This window comes from Etheostoma cragini, chromosome 12, assembly GCF_013103735.1.
Source record: "Etheostoma cragini isolate CJK2018 chromosome 12, CSU_Ecrag_1.0, whole genome shotgun sequence".
Taxonomy (NCBI): Eukaryota; Metazoa; Chordata; class Actinopteri; order Perciformes; family Percidae; genus Etheostoma; species Etheostoma cragini.
Genome location: NC_048418.1, coordinates 26026235 through 26039729, shown reverse-complemented (window position 1 = coordinate 26039729; position 13495 = coordinate 26026235). Strand labels below are relative to the sequence as shown.

The 13495-nt window shown below is 41.5% G+C and overlaps 1 protein-coding gene and 1 long non-coding RNA gene across 2 annotated transcripts in view; one reads left to right on the top strand and one right to left on the bottom strand.

Annotated features, from left to right (window-relative positions):
- Nucleotides 1-13495, top strand: part of LOC117954173 (receptor-type tyrosine-protein phosphatase N2-like) — a 186361-nt gene that overhangs the window by 10197 nt on the left and 162669 nt on the right. Inside the window, exons 2-3 of the mRNA XM_034887740.1 lie at nt 1571-1621; nt 7211-7324. Coding sequence (XP_034743631.1) covers nt 1571-1621; nt 7211-7324 — 165 coding nt within the window. The remainder of the gene's footprint in view (nt 1-1570; nt 1622-7210; nt 7325-13495) is intronic.
- LOC117954174 overlaps nt 11034-13495 on the bottom strand; it is a 23500-nt gene continuing 21038 nt past the window's right edge. Inside the window, exon 3 of the long non-coding RNA XR_004658768.1 lies at nt 11034-11044. This is a non-coding gene — a long non-coding RNA (uncharacterized LOC117954174). The remainder of the gene's footprint in view (nt 11045-13495) is intronic.

Genomic DNA, 13495 nt, shown 5'->3' with positions numbered 1-13495 from the left:
TCTCCATGATGCAAAGTGATAAGGTTATGTTTTTAATTTTCATGATTTCCAGATTTTCCTAAGAGGGGAAATGTATTATCAATAAATTGATATAGTCATGATAAAGGGCGTTTATATGCCTCAAACTCCTGCAAAAGGACAAAACAGTACCCCATCCAGCCCAGAGCAGCACTGGAGAAGCCAGCTTCATGCACCCCCCAATCCAGTTTGGAATTACGGGTACTGATTATTATTCTTTCTGTGACATTGTATGATTTACAAGAATCTGGTGACAGATTAGTTCTGTCATTAAAGCCAGTTTCTCCCAGCTGAGACTTTTTGCTAAGTTTATGCCCTATCTGCTATGCAAAGACTTTAAAAGAGTCATACATGCATGTATTACCTCTTGATTAGACTAATGTAACTTTTAATATGTTGGATTGGATCAGTCATCCCTTCATCGGTAACAGTTAGTCCAGAATGCAGCAGCTCCACTTTTACCTGGGACCACAAAACGGGACCACCATATTTTTTTGGGCTTTCAATTCGAGTTGAGCTTTGACCCTTCAACCTGTTTTCTACTGTTGGTTATTTTGTATTCTTTGTTTATGTATAATATTTTATTTTGGGTTTTTTGAGCTTGTTAAGCACTTTGGTCAACTATGATTATTTTATAACGTGCTATATAAATAAAATTTAACTAAACTGAATTACACTCAAACTTGTCATCTGTGTTCCTGTGTTTTGATGGAAGTCAGAGAAACCTGAAGTTAGAGGAACCAGAAGTTAGAGGAACCAGAAGTTAGAGGAACCAGAAGTAAGAGGAACCAGAAGTTAGAGGAACCAGAAGTTAGAGGAACCAGAAGTAAGAGGAACCAGAAGTTAGAGGAACCAGAAGTTAGGGGAACCAGAATTTAGAGAAACCTGAAGTGAGAGGAACCAGAAAGTAGAGAAACCAGAAAGTAGAGAAACCAGAAGTGAGAGGAACCAGATTAAACCAAATGTCCCGTCAGTACAAGAATAGTAGATATTTCTGGGTTTGAAAATTGTTGGAAACATTTGGTAATGTGTATATTCACAGCTCAACAAAACACATGACATTGGTAAAGTCCTTTTTAGACATTTGAACTCAAAAATATTACATATTGTATATTAAAGTTATAAATATGTACATTCATAACTTCATAAAATTGGCTAATAAACCACTCTAGACTCGGCTGAGTTCTTAAAATACAGATAATAAATGATTTAATATATTAACACTATATTTATGAAGTGAACAGTAAAGAAGTGAATCTGAGCACTGACCCGCAAAACCAGCTGTTACTTCAAGGCATATACAAATAATCTGTGTTTAGATTAGGGTGTATGAAAGTGTGTGTGTGTGTTTGTGTAATAAAGAAAAGGGACAGAAAAAGCACATGAAGAAGAAGCTCAAACAACACTTGAGATCTTAATTATTTCACATGACTCTCGAGAAACAGCAAGGTGTTTTGTAGAGACAGTGGTCCAGTAACAAACCGTTGTTATGCTGGAAAGGTCTGTGTCAAACCGCTAACCACTTTTGTGGTTTTTGTGCTTCTCTTAACAGGTTGCCTGTTTGAGAACGGGCTGTGTTCACCATATGAGATCTGCGTCAACGGTAAGATGTCCAAATCACACAAACACACACAGTTTATCTAAGTGTTCATGTATATTTAACCAGATTAAAGATTCTCTTGTGGGTTTGTCGTGACATGGCTCACGAGCCATGATAAACACAAGAGATACACAATTGTCAATTAACAGCCAAGCAGCTAAACAGAAGCGTGGTTCCAGATATTTAGAGAGAGACCCTAAGCAGGTTGACTGCCAGATCTTAAGGAATCCTGGGAGACTGGCCAGGTGCTCCCAGTTGCACTGATTTGGCACCGCCCCTGCTAATGCAAGGCAGCACAGAAAAAAATACCAACCACAGCAGACACTTCTGAAGGTGTAAAACCTCAAAAGTGTCCGTGCCTGATAATGTTTGCTCATAGGAAATTCTTGGGTCTTTGTAAATTATAGAGTGGGGTCTAAACCTACTTTATCTGTAAAGTGTCATGAGATAACTCCGGTTGTAATTTAATATTATGAATAAAATGTAATTGCTTTAGCAGGAGGGCCTTCACACCCCTAGATACTGGGTACCAACCTTTTTCATGCTCCAACTGTAAGCCGCTCTTTTTGCTGTTCAAATGTTAAACCACTGGTTTCCCAAACTGGCAGTGACCAACCAGCGGTAGTAGTCAGTAATGGGCCATGGCGGCACTAAATGCATTTAAATAAGAAGAGAACTGATCTGTGAGTGATATAATTTTTTAGTTTTCTTTGATCCTCTCACTGCTGTGGACTCCATCCACTGTCTAAGAGTTGGCGCCTTGCTGGACACTTTTCATTATATCCGTCATAATTCAGACAATGCTTGGCTGGAAGTCTTCATTCTTTTATTTTCTTTCACTGCTGGTCGCACCTTTTGCTGCAAATGATTTGACCGTAGTCCTGACGCAACAATGCTGTAATGAATTCACAGAGGACATATTCCATGTGTAAGTTCTGCCTAATATGGGCTATTCTATGTCCTGCAGGATGTCTGATTTGGGCTAGCATATGTCCTGCAGGATGTCTGATTTGGGCTAGTCTATGTCCTGCAGGATGTCTTATGTGGGCTAGTCTATGTCCTGTATGCTGTCTGATGTGGGCTAGTCTATGTCCTGCAAGCTGTCTGATGTGGGCTAGTCTGTGTACTGCAGGATGTCTGATGTGGGCTAGTCTGTGTCCTGCAGGATTAAAACACCTTCTCTGCTGTTTGGTTCATGTTTAGTTGCCAGTTTGTGTAATAAAATGGTTGTTGTTTGGATTAAATCAACTGTCCCGGTGAAAGTATTTAGCCCAGTTTTCACCGGGAAGCGAACTCTGCTCCATTCATAGTTCACATGTTGGTGGACTTGCGAGGAAAATCGAATGGGTTACAAGATGATTAACAGGCTATGAAAGGTGACAAACATAATTCTGTTGAAGAATTGGTATTAGTTGTTGCCTTTTCTTGTGAAATAAGGAATAGTTGTAATTCTATTTATTTAAAGTCTTACAATTGTTGGCCAAACTGCTCACAACTGATGCAAAAAAGAGCTGATGTCCATTGACATAAAGGGTAAATGACAACATTTCAAATTACAAAGTTGAAAAAAAAACTTTATTCTATTCCCGGTTACTGTTGAGTAAGGCAAGAGTTAAAAAGTTGGCGTGAAGGCGGATGGATCAGTTGGATGGTTATTCAATAGTGATGGAGGACTCTGAGAGATCATTTCCCTTCACTGCTGACCTGCTCCAATTCTGTAATTTCGTCTTTTAAATTAATCCTGACTACCCAAGTGCACAAGAGTCATTTGAACTATGGCCATATGCCCCCCCCCGTTTGTGCAGTAGAAAATACAGAGCAGACTCCCCAGACCAATGCTCTGTCTCAGATCTATTGAGCTTGGCTTGGTCTGGTGATAGCCAGACTATGAGCTACCACAAGTTGGAAGATACAACAGAACTGGATCAAGGCGAAAAAGGTGTCATGAGGTCAATACTTGTCTAACTTGCTTTTTCTGGCGTAGTGGGTGTCACCCAAATGTGTCATTAAATGCAAATCATTATGAACTAGTGGTTAAATGATTCTGTCAGTCCCTGGTAGTCCAGTTCCGCTCTCAGCCTAGTTTCAAAGAGCATTAAAAGCTCCCCTTGAGTGAGTCAGCTGAGGTGAGGTTGCGCTGACAGCTGGATCTCACAGTGTAAAAGCTACGGTGGCTGCCCCCCCAGCCATTGTTCTCATCCACTGGTGTCCGACCTGCTTCAATAGCTGCTGTCAAACTGCCCCTCACACACAATGTCAGTATGCTGTGTTGGTGATTGGCAGCTCAGACTCTATCAGGACACACAGCAGCTCTGATTGCCTGAGCTGGCAGAAAAAACACTGAGTAATGTTGGTGTTGTTCAGCTGAGGACATTCTCTTTCTCTCTCTTTTTACCTTTTCCCGACAACAAAGAGAGAGTGTGACAACTAGACAACTAAATATCTCAATACCCAGATGATTGCTTTTACCTTGGTAACGGAAGACATTAAAACGCTTTTCACATAGCTTCTCCTGGATGAAAACTACACTTGTGACAACAGTATTTAGAAACGATGCCTTGTCTGGAGATTTTGGAGAATTAAAATGTAAAAAGAGAAAAAAGTTCCAGGGCACTCTTCTTGCAAAGAAAATGCAAAAAGCCTTTTATTTCAATGGCTACTTCATATCAAAATCCTAGGTAGCAACACATGTGTATCGGCAGATACTCAGGGTGGAACTATCTAGAAACATCCCCTTTCCCACCTGATCACTGTAAAAACGTGAGCACACAGCCAGTGACGCACCGTATAACCACCAGATGGCTCGACAAAATATCTCCATGAAAGAAACAGAACAAAGAGGACACACAAATAAATATGACTACATACATTTACAGAATTATTGGTAAAAACATCTAAGCATTCATGTGAGCTATAACTAACTATAATATATAACTATAACTAACTAAATGAACTGAACTCTAAACAAGGAGTGTCATGAATCTCTTCAATGAGTCCTGTATAAATGAATGGAAACATAGAGACAACACTACTAGCAACGTTAGCATCATGCAGCTAGCCTATCAAGACAAATGACAGAGGAAAACTGGACCTCCCACAATTCCGGTTGCTTCCTCTTAAGTTTCCTTCTGCTTTTAAAAGTTTGATTGCGTTTTACTACCTCTCTTTTTAACTGTCAACCTTTTGCTGCTAATAATATTTGGTTTGGCTCCAGTTGTTGTCTTCCAAGCACATGCCCTCTCTCTCAGCTATCATGCAGGTGCGTCATGATCTGTCAGTCAAATACAGGTAGAGGCGGGGCTAGACCAACACATCTCTCTCTGAGTGGCTGATGCCTCTCCATCCTTAAAGATAAACAAAGCAACATGCATAAAAACATAGGCTATTTCAGCCATTATCTGTCACTCACTTACACCAAATTCATTTTAAAGTTTAGGCTACAATGTATTACAACTCACAACTCGAACCTCGGGTTAAAGAGGAACAATGCGGATTCCGTCCTGGTCGTGGAACAACGGATCAGATCTTTACTCTCGCAAGGATCTTGGAGGGGGCCTGGGAGTATGCCCAACCAGTCTACATGTGTTTTGTGGATCTGGAGAAGGCGTATGACCGGGTCCCCCGGGGGAAATTGTGGGAGGTGCTGCGGGAATATGGGGTGAGGGGGTCCCTTCTCAGGGCCATCCAATCTCTGTATGACCAAAGCGAGAGCTGTGTCCTGGTTCTCGGCAGTAAGTCGGACTCGTTCCAGGGGAGGGTTGGCCTCCGCTAGGGCTGCGCTTTGTCACCAACCCTGTTTGTAATATTTCTGGACAGGATATCGAGGCGTAGTCGGGGCGGGGAGGGGTTGCAGTTCGGTGGGCTCGGGATCTCATCGCTGCTTTTTGCAGATGATGTGGTCCTGATGGCATCATCGGTCTGTGACCTTCAGCACTCACTGGATCGGTTCGCAGCCGAGTGTGAAGCGGCTGGGATGAGGATCAGCACCTCTAAATCTGAGGCCATGGTTCTCAGCAGGAAACCGATGGAGTGCTTTCTTTGGGTAGGGAGTGAGTCCTTACCCCAAGTGAAGGAGTTTAAGTACCTTGGGGTCTTGTTCGCGAGTGAGGGGACCATGGACCGTGAGATTGGTCGGAGAATCGGAGCAGCCGGTGTGATATTACATTCCGTTTATCGCACCGTTGTGACGAAAAGAGAGCTGAGCCAGAAGGCAAAGCTCTCGATCTACCGGGCAATTTTTGTTCCTACCCTCACCTATGGTCATGAAGGCTGGGTCATGACCGAAAGAACGAGATCCAGGGTACAAGCGGCCGAAATGGGTTTCCTCAGGAGGGGGGCTGGCGTCTCCCTTAGAGATAGGGTGAGAAGCTCAGTCATCCGAGAGGAGCTCGGAGTAGAGCCGCTGCTCCTTCACGTCGAAAGGAGCCAGTTGAGGTGGTTCGGGCATCTGGTAAGGATGCCTCCTGGGCGTCTCCCTAGGGAGGTGTTCCAGGCACGTCCAGCTGGGAGGAGGCCCCGGGGAAGACCCAGGACAAGGTGGAGAGATTATATCTCCGACCTGGCCTGGGAACGCCTCGGGATTCCCCAGTCGGAGCTGGTTGATGTGGCTCGGGAAAGGGAAGTTTGGGGTCCCCTACTGGAGCTGCTGACCCCGCAACCCGATACCGGATAAAGCGGATGAAGATGGATGGATGGATGGATGGATGTATTACAACTGATGACAGAGTGAGCACCCAACAGGCTTAAACAGGGCAGGTTATACACTTGTTCAACATGACATTAAAAGTGCCCCCCCATGTGCACAGATTCCTTCAGAGTGAACACAGTGAATCTGACTGCTGGAGATGTGACAGAAATGCAAGAAGGTTGTGTTAATTCAGCTCTGTGTAGTGCCTGTGTCGAGAGGCAGTTAGAGAGCTTAGGGACCGTCTACAACCACAAAACAGAAAAGAGATACATTTAATTTAATGATTAAATAAGGTAGTGTCTCTGAACTTTCCTCAATTATAACTGATCTCCTGCTAGTTGTACTACAGCACTTAGTTTGAAATATGTTTATCTCTTTTCTGTTTTAATTCATGCACCTTTGCTCCAACAGAGGTTTCAGTCATTACCTGTGACAAGCTTCTCTGTTATTTAATCGACCAAGTAGCATCTGTCAGGCAAGACGCCAGTGCAAGTTTGAATTTGTTTGTACCTTCTGTACCTAGTTTAGGTTCTGTTCCAGCTGCAGTTCCCCTACTTAAGGGGAACTGCACCTCACCTACCTCTACTTTCTAAGGTAGGTTTAGTGGTGGGACAATTTCCCCCTCCTGTTTCTATGAAGCCTTTTCTGATTTTACTGTTCTCTACGTTTCGTTCTTTTTATTGTATGATACATTGTGTTATTCTTTGTTTTTTATATGAAGCCCTTTGGATACTTGCTGGTTGCTGTAAAGTGCTATATAAATAAATGATATAAATACATGTTGATTGAGTCATTTGGGAAGCAAACAAAAGCATTATTTAAGTTTGCTAATATTTAGCCTTTGTGAAAATGCAAGATATAACAGCGAGTAAGATTCTCTAAACCAAGTTTTCTGTGTGTTTCAGATGGTATGTTTGGGGGTTGTTACCCTGTTCCAGTGAAGGAGGTTTACACCTACGATGTCTCCCCTTCGGTAGTGCAACGCTTCAGGATGCTGCTGGAGAAGCTCTCTAATAGAGGTACACACACACACCTTCCAAGCTTGACATCCCCCCCAAAAGAAGCCATGGTTGTAAGAGATAGTGTATACGTAGATGTTACACCCTGTAGTGTCTTGGGGTATGGGGTATGTATAAACAAGATGTTTTAGGTTTGTATAAAGATACATTTTAAAATTAGTTAAAACTGATCAACGGATTTATGAATGGAAAAATGGGCCGATGGGTGCTGTGGAAATCAAAAACAGAATATAGCAAAAAGACATCTCAAAAGACAACTACTTCTACAAGTATAAGTAGGGCTGGGCAATGTATCAATGTTGTATCAATATTGCAATATGAGACTAGATATGGTCTTGGAAATTGGATATATTGTAATATTGTAATTTTGTAAGTGTTGTCTTTACATGTCATTTCAGTAAATTGATGTACTTTTACAGACTGTTGTAGCTGTTCTGTTATTTACCTTTACCCAGTAAGTCATTAAATCCTTTCTCGGAAATAATTATCAAAAATCACATTGTGTAAATAATTTTGTTAAAGCACCAATAGTCAACCATACAGTATCATCCCAATATCACCATTTAAGGTATTTGGTCAAGAATATCGCGATATTTGATTTTCTCTATATTGCCCAGCCCTAAGTATAAGAACAAAATGATAAACAAAATCCTCTCTAATTTAAATACTTGTTAAAATACAAAACAAAATACTCCCCCTGCAACTAATGTCACTACTGTCAAACCTGGTAAGGTATCAGCTTCTGAGTGTCATCCCTGGCCCAGTTCTTTTTTTTTCTTTAATTACAAGTTATAGACATTTGGTGTACATTAGAGAGCGGAAAAAGTAAACAATTTACAATCATGAGAGTAAAGTGCATATGGTAAAGTGCATAGAGTATAAAGTGCAAAACATCCCAAGTTAAGAAAGCCCCAAGGGAGGAGCTTTTTGTCCAGAGATGATCTTCTTCTCAGCTCATACAATACGAAATATTGAACTTTACATTATACACTTTTAGTTGGTCCCAGACTTATGTTGCTCTACAACAGCCTATCAGGAGATGCTGTTGTGTCTCATCATCATTGCAATACATCATTGGACATGTTTTAGTTGTTGTGTTACAAAGCAACTCCAAGACACAACAGCTCTGACAGGAAGTCTGTTTCCAGACATCAGCCATCTCAAGTCCTGTCTGCTCACTGAGAGGTTCTTCAGGAACAGGGTTCCTTCGTCATATGATAGGTGTAGATGGTAGGTCATTCCTGTTGATTTTAAGTTTTTCATATTCATATATAAAATCACCGTAAATATTGATATATCCTGGTCCTTTTCCTCTACTTGAAGGGTCACCGACCCAGAGAGCATTTCTTGAGAGTGCTGCTGATACATTTTTCACAAAGGCAATGTATAATCTTATTTCCATATCTACTGTCCCAAAGCCCCCATATTCTTTGCTTTTATACAAAATTTCTCTATTCGTAACTTCTCCCTGGCCTAGTTCCTGTGCAAACAATGCTGGTCTGGTAGCTGCCCTCAGCTGCTATCAGTCAGGCTATATTAGCTGGAGGCAGACTTCATTGACACTCCTCGATACGCTCAGTCCCACCTGAAAACACCAAAATAATTATGCTGTCAGATAATAAAACAACTGCCTTGTCACCATCTTTCTGAAGCAAATGTGCATGTGTACGTGTGAGTAAAAACCCAGGAACACCGGCGGGGCCAGACAGTCTGTGGGGGATGCACCGCACGTGGGTGTCACCTTACCTCCTGCACTGTCATTCCCCAGTAGGAGTACAACATCCTGAACTGACAGAGCAGCACACACAGCGACAGGAAAGAACCCTGTAACTGATTCAGACAAACGGGGAATGTAGCCCATCTCAATCCTGCGGAGCACCAAACCGGACCCACGAGCTGGTTGCATGCAGTGTCCCTCAGTACCCGGACAGAACTCTGATCTACCGGCAGGCCGGTGTGTGAAATGCCTGTGTCAAAGACAAATGGTTTAAAGGAGGCATCCGTCTCTTTCTTTACATGTTAACGCCGGACAGGCAGCAATGGCATGACCACCAAGATGACGGTAGAAACATTTCCTCTCCTCTATTTCCGCACCCGGCATTTTGTGTGCAGAGGGAGGCAGCACAGTGGATCAACGAGGTTTGTCAGGAGAACGGGTCAATAAACACATACTCATCAACTAGTGTTGCTGCAGCCTCGGGTAAATACATTTTAAAAACCTCAACCAGAAGTAATTCTTTCAGAATGAATGTTATCTGCAGAACAGGCAGCAGTCCATATGTGAAGCAACACTTCTCTCTGGCAAACTCAGTATAAGTCTGATTCTATGACTCCTACATTTCTGCCATTATGCCCCAGGGACTGGTTCATAGGTTTGCAGAATAGCAGACTTAACTGACTCGTAGTTTAAACTATCTTCTAATAAGAGCTCTAACATGGCTCCCTGAGCTTTGCCATGGAGCAAAGTCATATAAAAGTCATGAAAAGTCATATAAAACAGAACTGGACAGAGTGGAATACAGAAGGAATGGAGAATGAATAGACTGAGTGTCCAGACTTGAATCAATGTGAATTATTGGTTTAATTTGTATTTACTTAGCACTTTATAACCTGTATGAAAATGATAAATGATCAGTTGTTTGTCCCTTTTGTGGTGTAAGAGCTTTTGTTCACCACTAGAGGGAAGACAAACCCTGTGGAACAGCCCTTTGGCATCTGGGAGCATTTCATGCACTTTCATCATGCAGCTTTGCTTTGAACAACAGGACAGGAAAAAGACAGCCTGGTCCTCTCTTGAGCTTTTTGTGGCTGTGCCTGCTGAAGAGGGAATCATTCTGTTCAACACTTATTTGGGGGGGGGAGTTTCCCCTTTCCATTTTTTCAACATCTTCTTTTGAGCCTGGTTTGGTTGTCGTCCCCTCTCCCCCTTTACAAAAGGAAAAACAAAACTGCTCCTCAGGTTTAATTTGCCGAATCGGCACTCTGCAGGAGACTTGGAGAAAAATTGAGATTTCACAGAGAGGCGATGAGTTTGGAGGCATTTGTCAGGCTCTGGTAAGGGAAATGAATTATGCAAATTAGATGTTTGGCCCCTGCTGTCTGCAGAGGCCATTAGGGAGGACACAACTCAGAAGCATTTGTATTTCAGGCCCTACCAGTCCACTGAAACATCACACAGTTAACTCTCTCCTTATCCTTTTCTATTAAAAAAATATTGTCTGTCCTTTATATTAATAACTTTCTTGCTAAAAGTTATATAAAAAGATCAATACCATTCTTTGGTGTGTCTTTTCAATGTAAATTACAGTGAGGATAACTGCTTGTCACTATGCTAAATTCCGCAGCATCATATTGATATACACATAGGAGTTGTGTTGATCTCCTCCAGGGGCGTTGGGGGGGGGATGCTAGAATGGATAGCTGTGGATGCGGTGAGGGGCCAATACAAAATGCTTTTTAGTATTATTGGCCATCATTTGCATCAGTTAATAAAACCTTGTACATAATCTCATAATTTCTAAAGTCTAGTAACAGCAACCAGCAAGGCTGTGTTTAATGTAACCATGAAATAGTCCATCCACATATATTATTATATATGTTACTTATATTATTCAAACCACTACATTTACATTACTACATAATGCATTCTCATTATTGATACAACTAATGGTCATATGCACTGTAAATTAATCTTTGCAATTAAGTCAAATTAAAAACAACCTCATGTACCCATACACATCCATCACAATGTTTCATCTGACGGTGTGGGAGGCATGCACAAGGAGTTTTATTATTATATTTATTTACCCTAAAATGAAGAAAACAGTTGCCATAGTTTGTAGATTTCTAGGCCCATTAACGAGGCCAAACTAAACAGAAGCTTAAGTAAGAGTGTTGGGATTTTAGAAAAGGTTAGAGCAGGCTTAATAGACAAAATATTTTACATTATGTTGAGTCATTTGCAGATGAGCTTAACTTAATGAGAAAGAAATAGTGCCCCCAGTGTGCTGGCCATCTCTCCCACACTGGCTGTTGCCTGAGGCTGATGTGGATCCGTCAAACGATTAAAATATAGCGATTTGTCAAGATATCGTGATTAATCACATTGATTTCATAGTTAACTCGCCAGTAATTGCAATTAAAACATTTATATCTTATTCTAAATGTCCCTTGTTTTCTTTTTGGTCAGTTATTTCTCTCATTTTAATGGTCTTAACATGAAAAATGAATTGGCCTACTTTGTGCAAATGTTTTTTTTATTGAAAACAACATTGCCATATAGCCTACTGTAATGTTATATGTATATATATATATATATATAAATATATATGTGTTATGTGTTATAAGTGTTCAATGTCACACTAACAATGTCACTTGGAGCAAATAATCTCTCACACATTGTAACACTTTCCATCAAAAACATCCTTCTTGATTAAAGTGCCAGCTTCAGCCCTGAAAACCTCCTACATCTTTGCCCCTTTCACACTGCATTTATTCAGCTATTCAGAGGTGGAAGCATCTCACTCAAAGCCCCCTCTGTCCATTTACCTATTCAATTCAATTTTATTTGTAGTATCAAACACAACAAAAGTTCTCGAGAAATTTTACAGATAGAGTAGGTCTAGACCACACTCTATAATTTACAAACCCCCAGCAATTCTATTAATTCCCCAACTAGCAAGCAACTAGTGTGACAGTCGCAAGGAAATACTCCCCCTCAACTGGTTTCAAGCTTCCTGACTGCTTTTCTGTGTTTGGTTTAGTCTTTTAGAAGTATAGCGTCATATCTTGGCAGACGCTCCACCTTTACTAACCTGGTGTGTAAGATGTCATCTGTTCACCCGCCACTAACGCCGTTTTCTCAGCCACCAGCTGCCATTAAAGACTCAGTTCTACGGCTGTTTGGTGGTGAATGCTGGCCTGACACAATGTGAAACTGTAAGAGAGGCTTGTGCCTGATTTGGTGGCAGTCAAGGTTGTAATTCATTTTGCAGGAGTCTAAAGGCCGCTGTAATGAGTGGAGCTGACTGAATTAGCTCAGAAGTGTTGATGCGGTTGTTTCAGACAATGTGTTACTGTTCGTGGATCATCAAGAGTAATAAAATGTTGGCAGTGGTAGTGTCTTGTTCAGGAGAACTCGGGAGAATTCTATCAAACCCCAACACTAATAGAAACTGACATTGACATTTTTCAGTGGAGGCTGAAGAGATTTGAGTTATATGGGAAAATATATTAACCATTTCTAAACTTTTTCCATTAGTTCTTGGAGCATGTTATGCTTTATATTATGCAGAACTATCAGCTGAATAAAATATTCCTTTATTTCTTAATACAAATTAAAAATATAAGTTGTATGACCCGGAAAGGAGGAAGAGCCTGCAAAACATCAGTGGCCATTTCTACGCTGCAGAAACCTCCGTGATATCAAAGAAATAAAAACTCTTGTGTTGATAAATCAGTGAGTAACGTAAGGTTAGGTTGTTGTTTTCAACAGGTCAACAACTCCTTTAGTTCAGCCACGCCCCTATAACTCAGCCACACCCTTACACTTTGGCCATGCCCCTATATTTTATCTACACTCCTATATTTAGCCACACCCCTATGCTTTAGCTGCGATATTTAGCCACACCCCTATTCTTTAGCCATGTTCCAATGCTTTAGCCATGCCCCCATATTTTAGCTACACGCCAATATTTAGCCACACCCCTATGCTTTAGCTACGCTCAGATATTTAGCCACATCCCTATACTTTAGCCATGTTCCAATGCTTTAGCCATGCCCCTATGTTTTAGACGCACTCCTTTAATTCAGCCACACCTCTGTTACGGGACGGAGAGGACAGGACCCAAATGCAACAAGGAGGCGGCAGGCAGAAGCTGGTGCACAGCAGTTTATTGTTAAACAGTTCAAAGAAAAACGTCGGGAGCTACTGGCGTTGAAAACGTCCCGGAACCACCAACAAAACAAAATGAGAAGTCCAACATAAAACGGTCCAAAACACGTCCGGAGATCTGGCAACACAAAAACAAGAAAGCAGGACAGGGAACAGCAAGGGAGTAAAGTCACGGGGAAGCAAACAACAACTCACGAGGCGATACAGAAGGCTGGCAGGAACATCCACACAAGGACACAACATAAGGATCTGGCAAGAGACAAAGGAAACACTGGGGT